A 19,350-nucleotide genomic window follows, 5' to 3' on the forward strand; every position below is an offset into this window, starting at 1 on the left:
CTTGTTACTACCTCTTACACTTAACCCACATTTCTTTGTTTTGAGACAGTCTGTTGTCGGCCTGGAACGTCACCATGCAGGCTAGGCTGGCTAGCTAGGGACACTCTCTCTGCCTCCCATCTCACCATCACTAGAGTCCCAAGCCCATACCGCCACATCTGGGGATCGAACTCTGGTCTCCATGCTTTTACGCAGCAAGTGCCTTACTGAGTGAGCCATCTCTCCAGTAACCCACATTTCTTATCTATGGTTTGCCACATGGCTTATGGCTTGTTACCTCATTTTCTACATGTCCTGCTTCCTCAGCGGCTGGCTGGTGTATACTCTGACTCTGCCCTTCTTCCCAGAGTCCTCTGTGTCTTGCTGTCCCACCTGTACTTCCTGTCTGGCTACCAGCCTGTCAACTTTTTATTAACCAATGAGAGTAATACAAATTCACAGTGTACAGAATTATTACACAGCAATACATGGCCTTGAAAGTATTTGTTCTGTATATGCCACACTTCGAAGATACCACCCATGGAGGCCAGAAGATGGTGTTAGATCCCCTAGCACAGGAATTAACAAGCAGTTGTGAGCTGCCTGGCCTGAGTACTGGGAACAGAACCTGAGTCCTCTAGAAGAGCACTCTCAAACACTGAGAAATCGCTTCATCTCTGCTGATGTTCCCAATCTTCACAATCTCCAGACAACCTGGCCCCTTGGGTGCTGCATGATCTTGATTTTCCAAAGAGGGGGGTTGTTTTTGCTTGAGACAGGGTTTCATGTAGTGCAGGTTAGCCTCAAACTCAGTATGTATCAAAGAATGATTGTGAATTCTAATCTTCTGTCTCAATTCCCTGAATGCTGGAATTACAGGGGTTCACCAGCACATTTTATGGGATGCTAGGACGGAACCTAGTTCATGCATAATAAGAAAACACTCAACTAAGCCACATTTCCAGACCTGAATCAGCTATATTTATTTTGTGTATGGTGCATGACTATGTGTTTCTAACTGTTCACACACGTATGTAGGCCAGAAGTTGATTTCGAGTGTCTTCCTCAGTCACTCTTCACCTTAGTTTTGGTACTGTCTCTTGATGAACATGGAGATCACAGGTTCAGCTAGCTGGCTCATCAGCAAGCCCCTTTGGTCCCTCCTGACTCTACCTTCTCAGAACTGGGGTAACAAGTACAAGCCATTGCCCATGGTTTTTAAGTGGGTGCAGAGGTTCCAAACTCAGGTCTTCATGCTTCCTTGGCAAGTACTTTATTGAGCTATTTCCCCCACCCCCTGATACATTTATTTTTAAAAGAGAATATTATAGAATCAAGGGCTCTAGAGTTTCCTATTTCTTTAGCATAAAGGTGTGATAAAATGCATTAAGTAACGCAGAAACCTATCTGGCATGCTAACTCATATACCCCCAGAAGCCCGAACCACTTAAAAGAACATTTTGAGTGTAGTAGATATAAAATAAGTTTAGATGGAGGCTGGAGAGGTGGCTCAGTGGTTGAGCATTAGCTGCTCTTAGAAAGGACCCAGGTTTGATTCCCAAAGTCTACACAGTGGCTTACAACCATCTGTCACGCCAGTTCCAGAGGACCCAATGCCCTTTTCTGGCCTCCAGGGTACATGCATGTAATACACATACACAAACACCCATTTTACATAAGATAATAGTAATAAAAATAAGTATAGATGAACATATGGATGCTTCCAAATTTGGAAACAGATTGAATATTTATCTGGGGCTAGAATGTGTATATATGAACACAGACCTATGTTTGCATAGGGAGAAGCTAAGATGTTTATCCAAACTTTCTACATCTCTACAACTTGGTGAATGGGTGTGTGGCTCCACGGCAAAGCACTTGCCTAACTGGTACTCAGCCCTGGGCTTGAGCCCATCACTGAGAGAACAAAACAGACTTGGCAGAGTGTTGGAACACAGTCCAAGAATGGAGTCGTACAATAGGAATTCTGAGCACTTGTGAGAAAAGTCCAAGAAAACATGAGTCTTGTGACCTCTGTTTCTCCAGAAACACAGAATTGTTCTCGTAATGTGCTTTCGTGTTCCTCCCAGGTGTAGTGGCTAGGAGTGAGTTGACTTCAGCTGTTGTTAGTGATACATCTCTATGGAAAAAGCGTGTTTTTTTCCACACGTGGCTTGTCCTTTTGATTGAACACCTTACTCACGTGTTTCTTCTTAACCCTCGAAGTATCAATTGTCTGATGCTCTGAATAAAGTTGGCTACTGCATGAGACTTTAGTCTGCCTCATTTTTAGGTCTCACTTTTCAAGGTCAACGCTGCCATCTAGAGCAGGGAACATCGGGCTTTATATTATTCACACACAGATGGAAACTAGTTCCATCTGGTAGATACGTACTGCCCGAAGTCCTAGAGACAGCTACTTTTGGCTCTAAAGGTTGCTTACTAAGAGTGTAGAAGGGTAATCAGAGGCTGGCAACTACAAGTAACTTGCCATCATACTTTCTGCAGCATACAAAAAAATGATAAGGAGGATATTCTCTACAACTGTTGATAGACAGATTTAGCAAAAGTTGGTGGGTGGGAGGGCTATTCTCCCATTCTCTTTCCATTTCCTGCTCTCCCAATCTCTCTGCATTCAGTCCAGTTTCTCAGACTGTTACTTACATCTGCCTGAGGGAAGAATCTTTGATCTCAAAATGTATTTAAGCAGGGTGCACTTAACTGATTTTTATCTATTCAAATATAAATGCTCCTTTTATGGAGCAAATATTATGACTCAGGCTAAGCTTGCCTAGTGGGCACCAGCCTCTGGGTTCAATCCCAGCAGTGAAAACAGAAGAGCTCACAGACCAAAGAGTGTCATGTGCTAGCTGGATGTCTGCAACAAACAGCCAAATTGTTCTCATAGTGATCGTGACTATCAATGCCACTCTGAGTTTTCTGTATTCCAGGAAATAAAAAACACTGTGTACTAGAGGGACTTACATCGGGACAAGGTACAGAAGAGACAAGTGCTACAGGGAGCCTCAAGAAACATGGAAGAGTCTGAATGGAGTTTAACTGGTGTCAACATTAACGGTATTATTTTCTTTGACTCAGTAAAGAACCACGAAAAAGGAACAGGCTCTCACTCAGTTTCTGCCGAGCAAGAGGCAAACTCTTCAGCCTCCTGGGGCCCAATCCTGGAGTGTAACCTCCGCTTCATTCCAGTAATAAAAAGCATGCACAATTCATTAAAAATTTAGACAAGGCTTTATGTTATATTTATTTATTCTCCAGCTTGTACAAACTGGATGTAGAAGCATAAACATAGTACATTTCTACCATCTTCAACAAAAATATAACCAATATGTACAATTATTGTATTAAAAATACAAAAGGGATACAGACTCCACCAATGTCTTTCTAAAAGACATACAGGTACAAGTAGTATCAAAAGTATGAGGAAATCACCAGTTAATTATACATTCTGCACTTGACATCACAGAGCGAACTGAGATTAGCAGTCCTATGTTCTACAATTACTTAATGTTTAGATAACATCTGTGCAATTTGTGATAGAGCTAGATTTTTGTCTTTCTATATGCACATGAGGTCCATAGCCTATATAGTAAAACTGGCAATAATGCAGATTACATGTAAAATTACAAATGCATTAAGTGACAATGGGATACATAAGTAGACAAATGCCATGACATAGAAGAGAATTATTAAATAAAGCACTGACAGTTTTTGACACAGTGAAAAAACACTGCAATTCGACCTTTAAAATTTGAAGCTATTTACGTTTATCTACTGATCAATATGATCAGCTGAATTTAATGGAAAAAAATCCAAGACCAGCAGCCCCTCACATCTGAGTACTACTCGGATTGGCAGCCTTCACTTTTCCGGAGTCTGTGCAAAAACACCACAAAAATAGAACGGTGGGGTCTTTTTCAGTCATTCTAGGGGTCATAGCAGCTGTGAGCAGATGGCCGCCACATTAGCCTTCTCTATATGCAGCGTCCACGAGGCCACTTACAGGTCAGTCTTTGGTGACTAACCCACCTTGCAAAGGCCGGCGTATCTAACCACGTGACCTTTAATCATGTTTAAAGACATACTCTCTGGTGCCAATTCAACATGGGGAGGCTGTCTTGAAAGAGCAGTGCGAACAGCTGGCATGTGCTCCAACACCCCAGCTGCTTCACTGCGATCTTATCCAGTCATGTTCTTCTCTTTTAAAAACATAAAAACAAAAAGCTCTCAAACTCTAAATTAACAAAACTCAAAAAATAAAATTAAAAAAAAAAAAACATAACTTAAAAACAGGGGTTGCCATCCATTGTAATTGGGCAGGACACACGCTCCGATAACACTGTCCCGCCTCCTAAGGCTCAGACAGGACACACGAGTCCTCGTCCCGTCCCACCCCCACCCCCACCCCCCGGCCATGTGCAAACAGTTTTACATTAGAGCCTCACCCACTGGGGAAGGAGGAGGTGAGGAGTCTCCGTGGTGAAGTAATTGGCTAACATCTGATGCTTCTGGGATAGGGCACTTCACGGGCAAGGCCAGAAGGCCATGGGAAGACGGAGTCACTGCCAGGTCTTCCCTTGGTGTGGCCATACCCTGTCCGGCATATTTGGTTTTTCAGAAACCCAGGCTGGCAATGCTACTTAAGGTTCAAAATAATACTGTGATCACTCAATGGATAGAACATGTATTCTCCGAACACAATCTTTAAAACTCATTTTTTTTTTAAAGGATATTGTAAACAAGTGGACGAGCACTGTACTCAAAGGATTTCATGTCCGTCTTTGTCTTCCTGGGTGGGTTCAAGACCCCAAGCAGTTCAAAGGCTAGCTTTTTCTCATCTTCCCAATGAGATCGAGGGCTAGGGCTGGATTGAAATCTAAGAGGAAGATTGAGAACTCCTTCTAGGCGTGGAGAAGTACAGCCAGAGGGGATCACCTTGTGATGATCTTGGAATCTGGAATGATACTGCGTGATGTGGCAGGAGGCAGCTCCAAGTCTGCTGGACTGTGCATCTCAAGCAGTAAGGTCTGCAAAGTGCCAGGGCAATTTCTTCACAGTATTTCACATGCAAAGGGGAAAGGAAGGGGGGAGAAGAAGCCCCATGCTGCTTTAAGGCAGGGAAGGAGGCAAACTGGTCCACCATCCTCAGGATGTGCGTGCCAAGGCTCCAATGCTTCGGATGTCTTCTTGTGCTCTCCTTTCGGTGGCTTGCTCTGGATCAAGAAGCCGGAGCCACCTCAAACGGCCGACACTTGTTCATCTTCTGAGTATACAGCAGGGAAGAAAACAAAATAGTCAACAAGTAGGCTTTGTGTGTGTGTGCGCTATCCTGTTCACTTAGGTTAAAAAAAACACATATTTAATGTAGCTCACTTAAAACTCTTGCATTTTTGACAAGCAGTCATTCATAATTTTAAAAGTTCAAAACTGGGTGCATCATGCAAACCTTTACATACACATACACAATATATTTGTATGTATTTTGGGGGAAGGACTGAGACAGGGTTTCTCTGTGTAGCCCTGGCTATCCTGGAACGCCCTATGTAGGGAGGACTGGCCTTGAATACAAAGAGATCCACCTGCCTCTTCTTCCCAAGTGCTCTGATTAAAGGTGTGCACCATCATACCTGGCTTATACACCCTATTAAAAAGGCAGCTGCGTGTGGTTGTGTGGTCATTCGGGTCTGTAATTCCCGTACCCAGGAAGCTGAGTCAGGAGCAGGGTATCTGAAGCCAGCCTGGCCTACTGTCTTACACAGTTACAATTGTGATGGCTAGGCTAGGTTGTCAACTGGACAAACCTAGAAAAAGAAAACTTGGAGGAACTGCCTCCGTTGGAGTGGCCTGTAAGGCATATTCTTGATTGCTAATGGATGCAGGAGGGCCCAGCCCACTGAGGGTGGTGCCTTCCCTAGGAAGGTGGGCCTCGACTGTATATGAAAGATGGCTGAATGTGAGCTTGGGAGCCAGCCAGCAAGCAGTGTTTCCCAGGGTCTCTGCTTCAGTTCCTGCTCCATCTTCCCTGAATAATGGACTGTTACCTAGAATGTAATAAACCCTTTCTTCCCCAAATTGCTTTTGGTCAGAATGTTTTTGTAACAGCAAAAGAAACCAAACTAAGATAACAATAAATAAATAAAACTGAATACATTGTATGCTTATTGGATGGAAAGTTATTAATAATTTAAGTGCTAAAATAACAGGTACTTTTCTAAGACTTATTTTTAAGTATATGTACGCCCATTTCTTTCTTTTTTTTTTCTTTTTTTTTTTTTTTTTGGTTTTTTCGAGACAGGGTTTCTCTGTGCAGCTTTGCGCCTTTCCTGGGACTCACTTGGTAGCCCAGGCTGGCCTCAAACTCACAGAGATCTGCCTGGCTCTGCCTCCCGAGTGCTGGGATTAAAGGCATGCGTCACCACCGCCCAGCTGCGCCCATTTCTATGTATGGTATATGCATGTGTGTACAGCTGCCCATGGAAGCCAGAACAGATGGTTAGATCCCTAAAAGTTAAGAATTTTAGACAGTTGTGAGGTACACTCCATGGGTGTAAGAAACTGAACTTCGCTGCAAGAGCAGTATACTCTTCACCATAGAGCCATCTCTCCAGGACTTCCTTCAACTTGTTTAAAATTCAGTCTGTCTGTCTGTCTGTCTGTCTCTGTGTGTGTGTGTGTGTGTGTTGTACATGAGTGCAGTTGCCCACGGAGGCCAGCAGAATGTGTTGGGTCTCTCGGCTGCTGTAAGCCGCCCACACTGGTATTAGGAACTGAACTGGGGTTCTCTACTACAGCAACAAGAGCTCTTAGCTACTGAACCATCTCCCCAGCCCCAAGCCCCTTATTTTTAACAATACAGTTATACATTAAGATGTCTAGAAGTCCTCTTCCCGAGAACTGGGATTTGCTTCCCAGCACCCACATGGCAGGTCACAACCAAATATCCTCTTCTGGCCTCCACAGGCAGCAGGCACACACACATACACACATTTGTTTTTATGTGTGTATGAGTGTTTGCTGTATATATACAGCAAACACTCATACACACATAAAAACAAATCTTTAAAAAAATTCAAGGATACACAAAAATGTTAATATGTATTAATCTATAATTGAAAGATTATAATTCCCACTTATTATGTTTTGGACTTTGCTATAGTGGTTGTGTAATAAAACATACTGCACTAAATACTTAAAAAGCAAAGGGTAGGATCTCCTCCTTGTTCTCAACCCAGTGTTGGTAGGAACATCCACAGAAAGGCAGAGAGCCCTAAAGCGTGCATAGCTTTTACTAGCCCTTCATTCCCAGCCACTTTCTACCATTAAGTGTCCAACTGCAATGCTTCCACTGAAAACGTTAACCAGCCCTGTCTCAATAGGTCAAGATGTTTCTCTGAATTCCTAAAATTATGAGCAACAACCAGAGGTTTTTACTCCTATCCTTAAAATAGGGCCACAAAAGAACTTGTTTTACTAAGCATTGTCTTGGAAATCCAGGCTAGGCTGTGTCTCGAGTAGAACCTGCCTAGCACCCTGTAGGTCCTGGGCTCTCCCCCTAGCGCAGAAAAAAGACTAACACTCTAGTCACATGCACACTTTCTTACAGGCGACCCTCCAGGGATCGCTGGCACTTCTTAAACCATTTAGAGAAAAGTTCTTCCTCTTGCCAAAGAGGGGAAAAAAACCCTCCACAGCAAGCAGTTAAAGAGCCTGGAGCCACTGCCCTGACCCTCCCGAGCAAGTGGGACCTGGGGCTGCCAGCGGGTCTCCCCAGCGCCTACCGTCCTCCTCGGCCCCGGCGAAGCCCTGCGGCTGGAAGGGTGCGAGGCGTGGGTCCGCGTCGCTGGGCTTGTGCCACTGCGGCTTGCTTCCCGGTCTGCTGGCTGCAGGAGGCGTCTGCCCTGGAGACGGGGCCTCGGTGGGCCGCGCCACCATGCGGGACCGCTGCAGGGCCACGTTGTAGTCCGGGGGCTTCCGGGCCGGGTGGCAAGGCCCTTCAGGGAAATCTGCGATGGGGATGCCCACGTAGCCTGGAGGTGTGGGCGGTGGCTCCCGGTACCTGCCCTCCTTCCGTGCTGCAGAGAGAAGGCAGAGTGTCAGGTCCAAGGCCTTTCCGGCTGCATAAGGTGCAGGATACCATTCGGGACACGCCAGGGAACTGGGCTGTCTGCAGCAAATACTCTCCAGGTCACTTCTGTGTAGTGGTATAACCACTAAGCAAGGCTACTACTGTAACCCGGGGGAGTTCAACTAAAAACGGGTGAGGTTAAAACTAACCTAACTCTTAGCCCTACTGCGAACAAGAGGGACCAGGAACATTCCTGGAACACATCAGTGAGGGGTAAAAATCCCCTCCCCTCTGTGCCTGGACAGTTCATGTTTGTGAGGCATTTCCCAATATTATCCAATGGAGAATCATTTCCACATTCCTCCAAGTCTCTAGGTTTCACTTTGGAAAATAATACATTAAAATAAAATCATAAAAATGGTACAGGATATCAATTTTTAAAGCCCTAGAAACCAAAAAGGCAGTTGCTTTTCTTAAAACCCACGACTTCACTAATGAAAAAGCCATTAATCTCTGTATGTAAACTGTATGAAATTTGTGAAACTGAATACAACTCAAGTTTCCTTTTCTTGATTTTGTTAGGAACTAGAAATCATTTTCCTTTCCACTTCAGCAACAAAAATCCTGAGGATTAGCTTGTTAACAGAAAATGGTTTAAAACAATCAACCTAAGAATTCTGGGCTGTTACCTCCTTACTCATCTTTATGAGGCATTAAGTTTGACATCCATGCATCACTTCTTTATGTGGCCACATAACTATTTCCTCTTTAGTACAAGTGATGCTTGTAATGGTTATAGTCTAGAAGTTTCTCTCAATACCTCACAATCTACCTTGCCGTTCTATTAGACATTCATTATACATGCTACAGAGATTATAACCCTGTGACTGAGGGAACACACCTGTCTTCACACCAGAAAGGGCACCAGCATCTTTCAGGCTCCTGATTCATTAGCACTATCTTTTACCAAGACCTCTTCCATCCCCACACTAACCCTATTAAGATAAAATTATTGGGGCTGGAGAGATGGCTCAGTGGTTAAGATCACTGGCTGCTCTTCCAGAGGACCCGAGTTCAATTCCCAGCACCCACACAATAGCTCACAACTGTCTATGTAACTCTAGCTCCAGGGGATCTGATACTCTTACACAGACATCCATGCAGGCCAAACACCAATGCCCATAAAGTAAAAATGAATAAATCATATTTTAAAAAGATAAAATTATGAAGCTCGTTTTAGAGATGAGTAGGGGCAGCTGAGTGTCTGAAGTGTCAAGACAGGGATTCTAGCTCTGCCTGACCCCGTCCTGTGCTTTACCCGTCTCTGAGTTCTTTACCTCTGTTCCAGCACGTACAAAGAATTGGTTTAGTAGAAAAAACAATGTGTCTGCATAACAAAAACCAATGAAAAACATTTCAATATACAAAGGCTATAGAGTTCTCGATATAATTCAAGGGGACAAGGGAGTAACCAACCATTTTTCTAAGTTCCAGTGAGAGGAAATCACTCCTCTCTGAAGAGCACAGGCACCTATGCTGATAGTTTTCAGGTCGTATCACAACTGATTGATTCTGAAGGCTCAGCTCTACTGAATGTTAGAGTTACACGTCTCCGGCCACAGACTTGGTGGTTAAGCCCTAGTCATTTCACAGTTTTGACCATACTTGCTGATCTGGACCCATATGTGGCAACGGACAAACCAAGGGAGAAGCCAATCTCCAGCCCCGGTCCAGGCGCACCCCGGCATTACATTTCCATACTTACCAATGAGCCCCTTCGTAGTGCTTGACGTCACGGCTATGTGAGCAGGCATGGGGACGGGTTTGGCTTCCTCGGTGGTCACAGGCACCAGGCTGCTGCTTTCTGCTTCGATGGAGACATCCTTGCCACCCCTGCGCTTGATGGTGCCCGTGTCACCCTCCGAGTCTTCTCCCCAGTAGCCCGTGGAGGATGCCCAGCTTGCCCGGGACTGCGCTTGTTCAAGACTCTCTCTGTTTTGATTTTGTCTGTTATACTTTGTGCTATGATCAGAAAACATGATTTGGTCCATATGGCTACCAGAGGCCCATATACCTGCAGCATCCCCTGAATAGTCAAAGTGAGTGTGCCCAAATGGCAACGTTTCCCAGCTTCTCTGGTGCTGGATGGTCTGGATGTTATCATGGGAACCACTTGAACATGACGTCCAGCTCCCACGACCGCTGTCAGCAGCATCGAGGGAAGCACGGTCCCCTTGGTCATGGGAAAGCTCCTCTGTGCTAGGAGAAGAGATGACAGTTGCTGCGGCGTACAGGCCCCGGCTTTCGGACACTGGGGCATACGACCTAGCCACCAAAACAGAGGGAAGGAAGAGGCGAGATTGTTAAATAACCTTTTGCTGATGAACTGTTTTGCTGCTTTGAGACAGGCTCTTGGTTTGTAGTCTAGGCCGGCCCTGAACTCATGAACCTCCCACCCCAGCCTAAGTGCTAGGATAATAGGCAAGAGCCACTCTGCTTATAAAATATCTTTCCCCCTAGAAAAGTGGCTTTCTTCCATCCCAGAGAGAGGACGAAAGTACTCAGGAACGGGATCAGAGTGTCCAGCTCTGCCATATCGTTCATTCATCTTGTTACAAGGCAACCCCAGAGAAGAGACCAACAACTTGGTCCTTCCAGGGCTCACATGCCTTACACTGTGATTCCCTACGGACGGCAGCTCAGAGACTGGGGTGTGTCCTACTGGCACAGGCTTCCTCCAGCAGAGCCCCAGTGGACCACTGGAGGATAAACACAGCTACGAAAGCAGTCTGCCTAACAGAAATAGCAGACCACGGGGAGAAATAGGAGAGACTGCAAGGAGCAGACGCTTACCCTAAGCTGTATTGATCAGGCTCAATCAGGGTCCGCCGCTCCATCCTGCCCACACCTAGGTTGGTCTCCACAATGCTGACAGAATGCCTCTGGCGCCGTTCGTCATGCAGAGGGACTGGCACCGAGTCAAAGGAAGAATTGCTGACAATACTGGACCGTGAAGAAATTTCACTGTGACCAGAATCTGAAAAATTATCCACGGTGCCACTGGGAGCCAACGAATAACCTGAACGAGAAATGAGATTCAGTAATGAGACATTTTAGGCTTCTGAAACAGGTACACCAAACGAGCAAAATTTAAATGTTGACAATGAAGAGGGGGGTTACTCAAAAACTTATAAGCACCAGGTGACTAAAAGATTAAAATTTTACTCTAATAAAAGTATAAAATTGCCTATTCAATGATCAGAGAAAACTACCTGTTGTTATTCACCTTTTAGGTAAAGAAGAAGAAACTAGGGCATGCATTGACTATTCTTGCTTCCTTAGCTACAAACCATACTACTGTTAGTAAACCCAGTTGAACACAGCTCAAAGACAAAAATACTTTGTCTAGCATGCCTGAGGCACCAGTTCCAATCTTAGCAGCATAAAACATGATGAAAAACAAAACTGGCCCTCCAAAGCCCCACAGCCAGACTCCACCAGTCTTAGAAGTACAGACCCGACCCTCACACTGTGAGTGAGTGTCTTATTTTCTGTTGTTGTCTGGTTTTTGAGACAGGGTTTCTCTGTGTAGCACTGGCTGTCCTAGAGCTTGCTCTGTAGACCAGGCTGGCCTTGAACTCAGAGATCCCCCTGCCTCTGCCTCCAGTGCTGGGATTAAAGGTATGTGCCACCACACCTGGCTAGAATGGCTTATTTTCGAGGGACATTTTTGACTTTTAGAGGATGGCACAAAAGTTCAAGAGGATGTAGCCACACACTCTTAAAACTTTAAGTAGACACATGTATAAAAAGAATAAGTCCAGCCAGGCAGTGGTGCTGCACGCCTTTAATCCCAGCATTCGGGAGGCAGAGGCAGGTGGATCTCTGTGAGTTCGAGGTCAGCCTGGGCTACAGAGTGAGACCTGAAAAAGATATGTTTGGAATTCTGCCATTTATTTTTTCAACATTAAAAATGTATGAATTAAATGACCCACAAGATAGTTGGTTTGAAGGATGTAGTTTGCATTTCCCCTGCCCAGCACTGTAAAATGCCTCAATAGACATTCATTTCCTGGCCTGAAAGGACTCAACTCTCAGCTGTTCCTAAAAATAATTTTAAAAGTCACATGGTTGGGGGGTAGGGAGGGAGAGCTTGTAGTGACACTTTTACATTTTTAATGAGCAATTCCTTGCTCTTTCTCAGCACTCAATTTTTAAATTTCCATTATGATACAAAGGCTAGTAAACAGATGTAATCAGGCACAACGTAAATTTCTTCTCTTTCAAGACTGGGGTCTTGCTATACAGCCCAGGTTGCTGTCACAGCTACCTCAGTGTTGGGATTAGGGGCCTGTACCACCTCACCCATCATAATATAATTTTTTTCAATACCTCTTAACCAGGCAAATACTACAACAAACCCTGAGAACATCTGAATGGCAAATTCTGTATTTCAGTCCAACTGGACCTGATTTATATTTTAAATGCTACACAGGTCTTGATGAGATTTAGCAAGCTCATTTAAGGTATGCATTTCAAAATCGCACTGCAAGTTCCAACAATATTAAATCCCTCCCTAAAAAGTCTGCCCCAGAGCTTGATGTTTGGAGGAATTCTACCATTTTCTTAGCCAGTGAGCCAACTAGCTTTCCTACCAGCTTTGGTTTTAAAAGCCTCATCCACCCCATAGCTCCCTGGAGCACTGTTATTCTTCCTCCAGTTCTCAATTCTCAGAAGCTGGGTAAGTCCAATTGCCAGAAGCCAGCAGACCTCAGCTGACATCACCGCTAGCTGGCGAGACCTGAAGCCACAGAACTCACAGGGCTGGAGAGCAATGGGTAGGGCTGGCTCTGCTGTGTCACTGAATTCTAGCTCCTTTCACACTTCTGAAGGGAAGACAACCTCCTTTCCTACTGGCTGACATGCACTCAATGGAAGGCCAGGGGAGGGATCATTATTGGGAGCTTTGGGAAGAAATGATCACCTATTTTAATCTGAGAAAACATCAACCTAAGGATAGATGTAGTCTCTTGAAAATAAGAAAAACAATCAAGACCTGCATCTGTGTAATGAAAAAAAAAAAAATAAGGAACATTAATTTTTCACATTTTCAAGGCCGCTTCTATATTACTGTTGCATATTTTTCAAGTTAATTAGAACACATTTTAATATAAAAATAATTTTCCCTAGAGTTACAATGATTTTTAAAAAAAGATTTAAAAAAGTTGCATTAATCCAGAACTCAGGAGGCAGAGGTAGGAGAATTGCTGCAAATTTGAGACCAAGCTGGTCTACACGGTTGGTTCTGGGCCAGAGAGTGCTCATGATAAGACTTTAGGAAAAACCAAAAACCAAAAACAAAAAAACAAAGTTTTAAATAGTTACACAAGTAAATGCTGTCTATTTCTAAGTAGAATATTTAAAAGAAATATCATGGAGGGGGCTGAACTCAGCATCCCAGGAGAAGAAAACAGAGCACAGTGAAGCTTGGACAATGAACCAGAAAAGATATCTAGGGAGGGAACTGAACCTGAGACATGACATTCACTATGTGCTCACCTCAGCCACTGCCTGGTCAAGCACTGGACCAGAGCCTTAGCAGAACAAGAACCAAGGTGTGGTGAAGGACACCAGCAGACAGACCACGGGGACCGCAGGAGTGTGATAAGGGACTCGGAAGCTGAGGGTTCCCAGCACCCCTCTGCCAGCTGCTGCAGGCAGGCTGGTGGTAGCCCTTGCTGCAGGACCCCAAGGGAGTGAGCACAGCCCCGACCAGGAAGGAGTGCTGGCTGAGAACACAGCACCGTCTATTTCATTTATTTTTCATTTGTGTTTTTATTGTCTTATTCTTTAAGTTTTAGTTTCTTTCTTATGATTTATTTTCATTTTACTTGACCTAAATTTTTATTATATATAAATATACATTTAAGCTTTTTTTTTCAGTGCATATATATTTGTACCCTAAGTGTTAAGTTGTTAGGTTGTATCCTATATCTCACTGGGAAAAAAATGACTTAATTTTGAAATTTTTAGTAATTTTATGGGTATGAACGTTTTGCCTTTGTGAGGCTGTGTCTAACTTGTAGGTGCCTGAGAAGGAGGTCAGAAGAGGGTATCAGAAGCCCCTGAAACTGGAGTTGCAGATGGTTGTGAGCTGTCATGTGGGTCTTGGGAACTGAACCTGGGTCTTCTCTGGAACAGCAGTGTACTACTCTGGCTGCCTTTGTGGATCAACTTGACACAAGCTACAGTCATCAGAGAGGAAGGAGCCTCAGTTGAGGAAATGCTTCCTTAAGATCCAGCTATAGGACATTTTCTCAATTAGTGATCAATGGGGGAGGGCCCAGCCCACTGTGTGTGGTGCCATCCCTGGGCTGGTGGTCCTGGGTGCTATAAGAAAGCAGGGGGAGCAAGCCAGGGGAGGCAAGCCAGTAAATAGCACTCCTCCACGGACTCTGTATCAGCTCCTGCCTCCAGGTTCCTGGCCTGTTTGAGTTCCTGTCCTGACCTCCGTTGATGAACAGCAATATGGATGTATAAGCTGAATAAACCCTTTCCTCCCCAACTTGCTTTTCGGTTTGTGGTGTTTTGTGGCAGCCACAGAAACCCTAACTAAGGCAAGCAGTCAGTGCTCTTACCTGCTGAGCCATCTCTCCAGCCCTGGAATCTCTACTGCTGTTCTGATCCCTAACCGACACACTTTTTCCTCATTCTTTACTTCCTCTCTCCTCTCTTCTCGTTTGCTCCTCACTTCACTGTTCAAAAACTGATGCTCTTATCCCTAAAAAACAACAATCCTTACCCCCTAATAACTACTTTCCCCAACCTAAGAGAAGACACAGTAAAGAGGACAAGTATCTTCCACAAAGAAGTAATCAGGGAGAGATCAAACTATTTCCAGATGACTTGAAAGACCCCACAGACCACACCAGAAAACTTTCAGACTTGAAAAACACTTTCAGCATGGTAGCAGGATACAAAAATGAACATACAAAAGTCGGCACTTTTTTATATACTAATAGTGAGCTCACTGACAAAATTAGAACACTATCCCATTAATAACAGCATCGAGAGACAATGAAACAACCTAGGAAGAAACCTAACGAAAGAAGTGGAAGACATCTACAATGAAAGCTTCAAGGCATCAGAATGCTATCCATCAAAATTCCAAATGACATTTTCCACAGAACTAGAAAAAACAACCCTAAAATCTATACAGAAACACAAGAGACCACAGAGAGGCGAAGCATTCTAAAGCAGAAGGAAGATGCTCAAAGCATGTTATCATATCTGCTCAAAACATGTTATTATATCTGCTCAAAGCATGTTATCATATCTGATCAAAGCATGTTATCATAGCTGATCAAAGCATGTTATCATAGCTGATCAGAGCATGTTATCATATCTGCTCAAAGTATGTTATCATATCTGATCAAAGCATGTTACCATACCTGATCAAAGCATGTTATCATGTCTGCTCAAAGCATGTTATCATATCTGATCAGAGCACGTTATCATATCTGATCACAAACTGTATTTTGGAGTCATAGTGATACCAGTAGCACAGTACTGGCATAAAGAGACGAGTAGATCAACAGAACAAAATTGAGGACCCAGAAATAAACCCACACACTTATAGCCACCTAAATTTTGATGAAAGTGTTGAAAATAGATACCAGGGATGAGAAAGGCAAAAGAGCCATGTTGGTGCCCCCACCTGCAAAGAATGAAGTTAGGTCCCTATCTCACACCCTACATGAAAGTCTACCCAAAGTAGATCAAAGACCTTAATTTAACCCCTAAAATGTTTAAACTGCTTGAGGAAATAATCCAAGATACAGGTACAGGCAATCTTTCTGACTAGTATTCAAACAGCACCAGAAATAGCCCCAAGAACTGACAAGTGAGACCACATGAACTTAGGAACTTCTCCACAACAATAAAAACTATCAACTGAGTGAACACAGCCTACAGAATGTGAGAAAACCTTTGCCAATTCTATTTCAGACAAGGGTTAATATCTACACTATATCTAAACCTGGAAAAATTAAACATCCCAAACCAAAAGGCCCACCAATAAATGGGCCACTCAACTGATACAACAACAACAACAACAACAACAACAACAAAACAGTTCTCAAAAGAAACACCAACTGGCCAGTAAAAATGGTAAAGTTCAGCATGCTTAGCCATCAGGGAAATAACTGTTTTTCGATCCTAACTCACCACTGTCAGAATGTCGTCAAGAAAACAAATGACAAGCCAGGCAGTGGTGGCACACGCCTTTAATCCCAGCACTCGGGAGGCAGAGACAGGCAGATCTTTGTGAGTTCGAGGCCAGCCTGGGCTACCAAGTGAGTTCCAGGAAAGGCTCAAAGCTACACAGAGAAACCCTGTCTCGAAAAACCAAAAAAAAAAAGAAAAGAAAAGAAAAGAAAAGAAATGAAAACAAATGACAGCCAGTGGTGGCACACACCTTTAATCCCAGCACTTGGAAGGCAGAAGCAGGCAGATCTCTGAGTTCGAGGCCAGCCTGGTCTATAGAGCAAGATCCAGGACAGCCAGGGCTACCCAGAGAAACCCTGTCTCAAAAAAAAAACAAGAACGAACAAACAAATGACAGCAAATGCTAGTGAGGATGTAGGGAGAGGAGCCCTTCTTCAGCACTTGTGGGATGTAAACTGCTCTGGTCACTATGGAAATCAAAAACAAAACAACAAACAAACAAAACAAACCTAAAAGGAGAGCTATTACATGACTTGGCTGTACTTTTGGCATTTACCAAGCGTCCACATCCTACCAGACACTTGCGTGTGCATGTCCAAGGGAATGAAAAGTCTAGATGCCCAGCAGAGGAATGGGCAATGAAAACATAGTGCATATACCCAATGCGATTTTATCCAGCCGTAAAGAAAAATAAAATTCTAAAGATTTCAGGAAATGGATGAAATTAGAAAATATTACACTCAGTGAGGTAACCCAAGCTCAGAAAGACAAGTAAGTATTTCTTCTAATGTGGGGTTCCTAGCCGCTAATTTCTAATTTCTAATTTCTTGGGCTCGGCTGTAGCAGGAAATGGATAATCTGAACTTTCATGAGATATCAGCAGTCTTCTTCAGCCAATACTTACAATGTTAGCACCTGTCTTTGACAGCAGGTTAAGAGGAGCCATAATTATAAAAACACCAGCATTCTTCCAAATTTATGAACGGATGGGGAAGATCCACTGCCAGAGCACATCCGATCATTTACATATAATACCCAAACTTCTGTAGTGTATGGCTTTCCAATCAGCTGGACCAGATGTGTGTGTGGATCTGAGAAGGGGTAGAAGTCACTGAGCCCTACCTTTCCTTGGAGAGCTCTGAGGTGAGGTGGGGGGTGAGGACAGCTGCGAAGATGCATTTGATATTGTGTCTTCTGCTTGCTTCCTATGACGCTCCAAACTCCCTTCTTCAGACAAGGACAGGATTTTCTTTAAAGCTTGTGGAGAGTTTATGCCTATAAAGAAAAAAAAAAGGAAATACTTCAGGCACCCATTTTAGAGACTGAAAGGAGCGGAGGGTGTGGCTCGGAGGCAGAACCGCTGGCTTGCCTCGCTTGCACGCCTCGCTTGCACGCCTCGCTTGCACGCCTCGCTTGCACGCCTCGCTTGCACGCCTCGCTTGCACGCCTCGCTTGCACGCCTCGCTTGCACGCCTCGCTTGCACGGGCCTTGGCTTCTACTCTAGCATCACACAAACAAACAAGCAGACAAAGAGCAAAAAGGACGGAAAGGAAACATTAAATATTAAAAGCCTTTTCTGTGTCAACATTCAGTATTGCCAGTTTCAATCTATTTACGATCTAAACGTTCTGTGTGCTCTTCTGGCGTACGGAGCAAGGCAGGGGGTGTGCATGGCCTAGGCAGTCTCTGCCCCGTTATCTGTTGGGAGTACTGGAAACAGACAGCTTTGATGTTACGCGGATTCTGAACTCAGCCATCAGAGCTATTCAACTGTGTTTTGTTAAATAACAACGGGGGAAGCCAGAGAACTGGACAACACTTGAATTACGGATGAAGGCAGCACACCCCACTTCAATTCCAGATGGCACTCAAGTTCGGATTAAGAACAAGACATTTTGGTATTTTTGGAAATGCGGTCTCCGAGGAAGAAGGAATTGGTGAGGGTGGGGGCAAAGGAAAGGGTCAAGAGTTAACAGGAACGAACCAAGGTATGTCAATAAAAGGGCTCTACAGAGTGCCATGTCATTAATGTTTGATCAACCAAAGAGGGGAGAAGGGGCAGGAGGCAGCCTGTCTTCTGTGGTGCACTCCAGAAGCCCAGGAGAGGTTTCTGAAGGTGGATGGAGCCAGCACCAACACAGCACAGAAGGTGAAGAAAACAGAATCACCCATGACAATGCAGTGAAATAAGAAAGTCACATTAAAATACTTTACAGATCCATTATTTTGAGGCTGCTTTTGAATGACAAAGACATTTCTACAAAGTCCTAATAGCCTGAAATTACCATGAGTCAGGGCTGGTTTTAATGGTCATAGACTTAAAAGGCCCATTAAAAAGGAGTCGACAGATTTTAACCCTTCAATATATCTTCTATTAGTGGTTAGATGCTGTTTTGTTTTTTATTTTGTTTCTTAGGGGTTTTTTTGGGGGGGGAGGCGGGCGGGGGGGTGGGGGGGGAGACAGAGTCTCACATATCTCAGGCTGGCTTGGAATTCTCTACACAGCTAAGGATGACCTGAACTTCTGATCCTCTTGCCTCCGCTTCCCGAGCTCTAGGATTACTGGCAATAGCAACCATACTCCTGCTTTATGGAGTAGTGGGGATCGAACCCAGGAATTCATATACATGCTAGGCAAGCGTTCTACAAACTGAGCTCCATCAACAATTCCCTTGATGCTGTTTTAATACAATTCTATTAAAAAATCATTCTTAAAGCACAGTTCTCTGATTAAACGTGGAAGTATTAAAATACACAGTATGCATGAATAGATTCACTATATGAATGGGTAGTTTTTTTCTCTTAAAACATTTTGTTAAGCTGAGTGTAGGGTGGCACGTGCTTTTGGGGGGCAGTGGCAGGTGGATCTCTTTAAGTTTGAAACTAGCTTGGTCCACATAGTGAGACCCTGACTCAAAAACAAAAACAACAAAAAACCTCAAAAACCAAATAGACTATTTATTCATGTATGTGTTTGTGTCTCTATACAAGCGCACTTGCCTTTTTACATTTTCTTGTTTATTTACTGTGTGTGTGTACACCATGGTGCATGTGTGGA

At 44.0% G+C, this 19,350-nt stretch overlaps 1 protein-coding gene across 3 annotated transcripts in view; it reads right to left on the reverse strand.

Annotated features, from left to right (window-relative positions):
* Positions 1-4,938: 4,938 nt before the first annotated feature.
* Rapgef2 (Rap guanine nucleotide exchange factor 2) overlaps positions 4,939-19,350 on the reverse strand; it is a 244,540-nt gene continuing 230,128 nt past the window's right edge. For all 3 annotated transcript variants that reach the window (XM_059265507.1, XM_059265508.1, XM_059265506.1), the window contains 5 exons: positions 17,414-17,566; positions 10,919-11,144; positions 9,831-10,390; positions 7,779-8,072; positions 4,939-5,263 (listed from right to left, as the gene is read on the reverse strand). In XM_059265507.1, coding sequence (XP_059121490.1) covers positions 5,238-5,263; positions 7,779-8,072; positions 9,831-10,390; positions 10,919-11,144; positions 17,414-17,566 — 1,259 coding nt within the window. In that variant the 3' untranslated portion in view covers positions 4,939-5,237. The remainder of the gene's footprint in view (positions 5,264-7,778; positions 8,073-9,830; positions 10,391-10,918; positions 11,145-17,413; positions 17,567-19,350) is intronic.

The sequence above is a fragment of the Peromyscus eremicus genome, chromosome 6 (genome assembly GCF_949786415.1).
Source record: "Peromyscus eremicus chromosome 6, PerEre_H2_v1, whole genome shotgun sequence".
Taxonomy (NCBI): Eukaryota; Metazoa; Chordata; class Mammalia; order Rodentia; family Cricetidae; genus Peromyscus; species Peromyscus eremicus.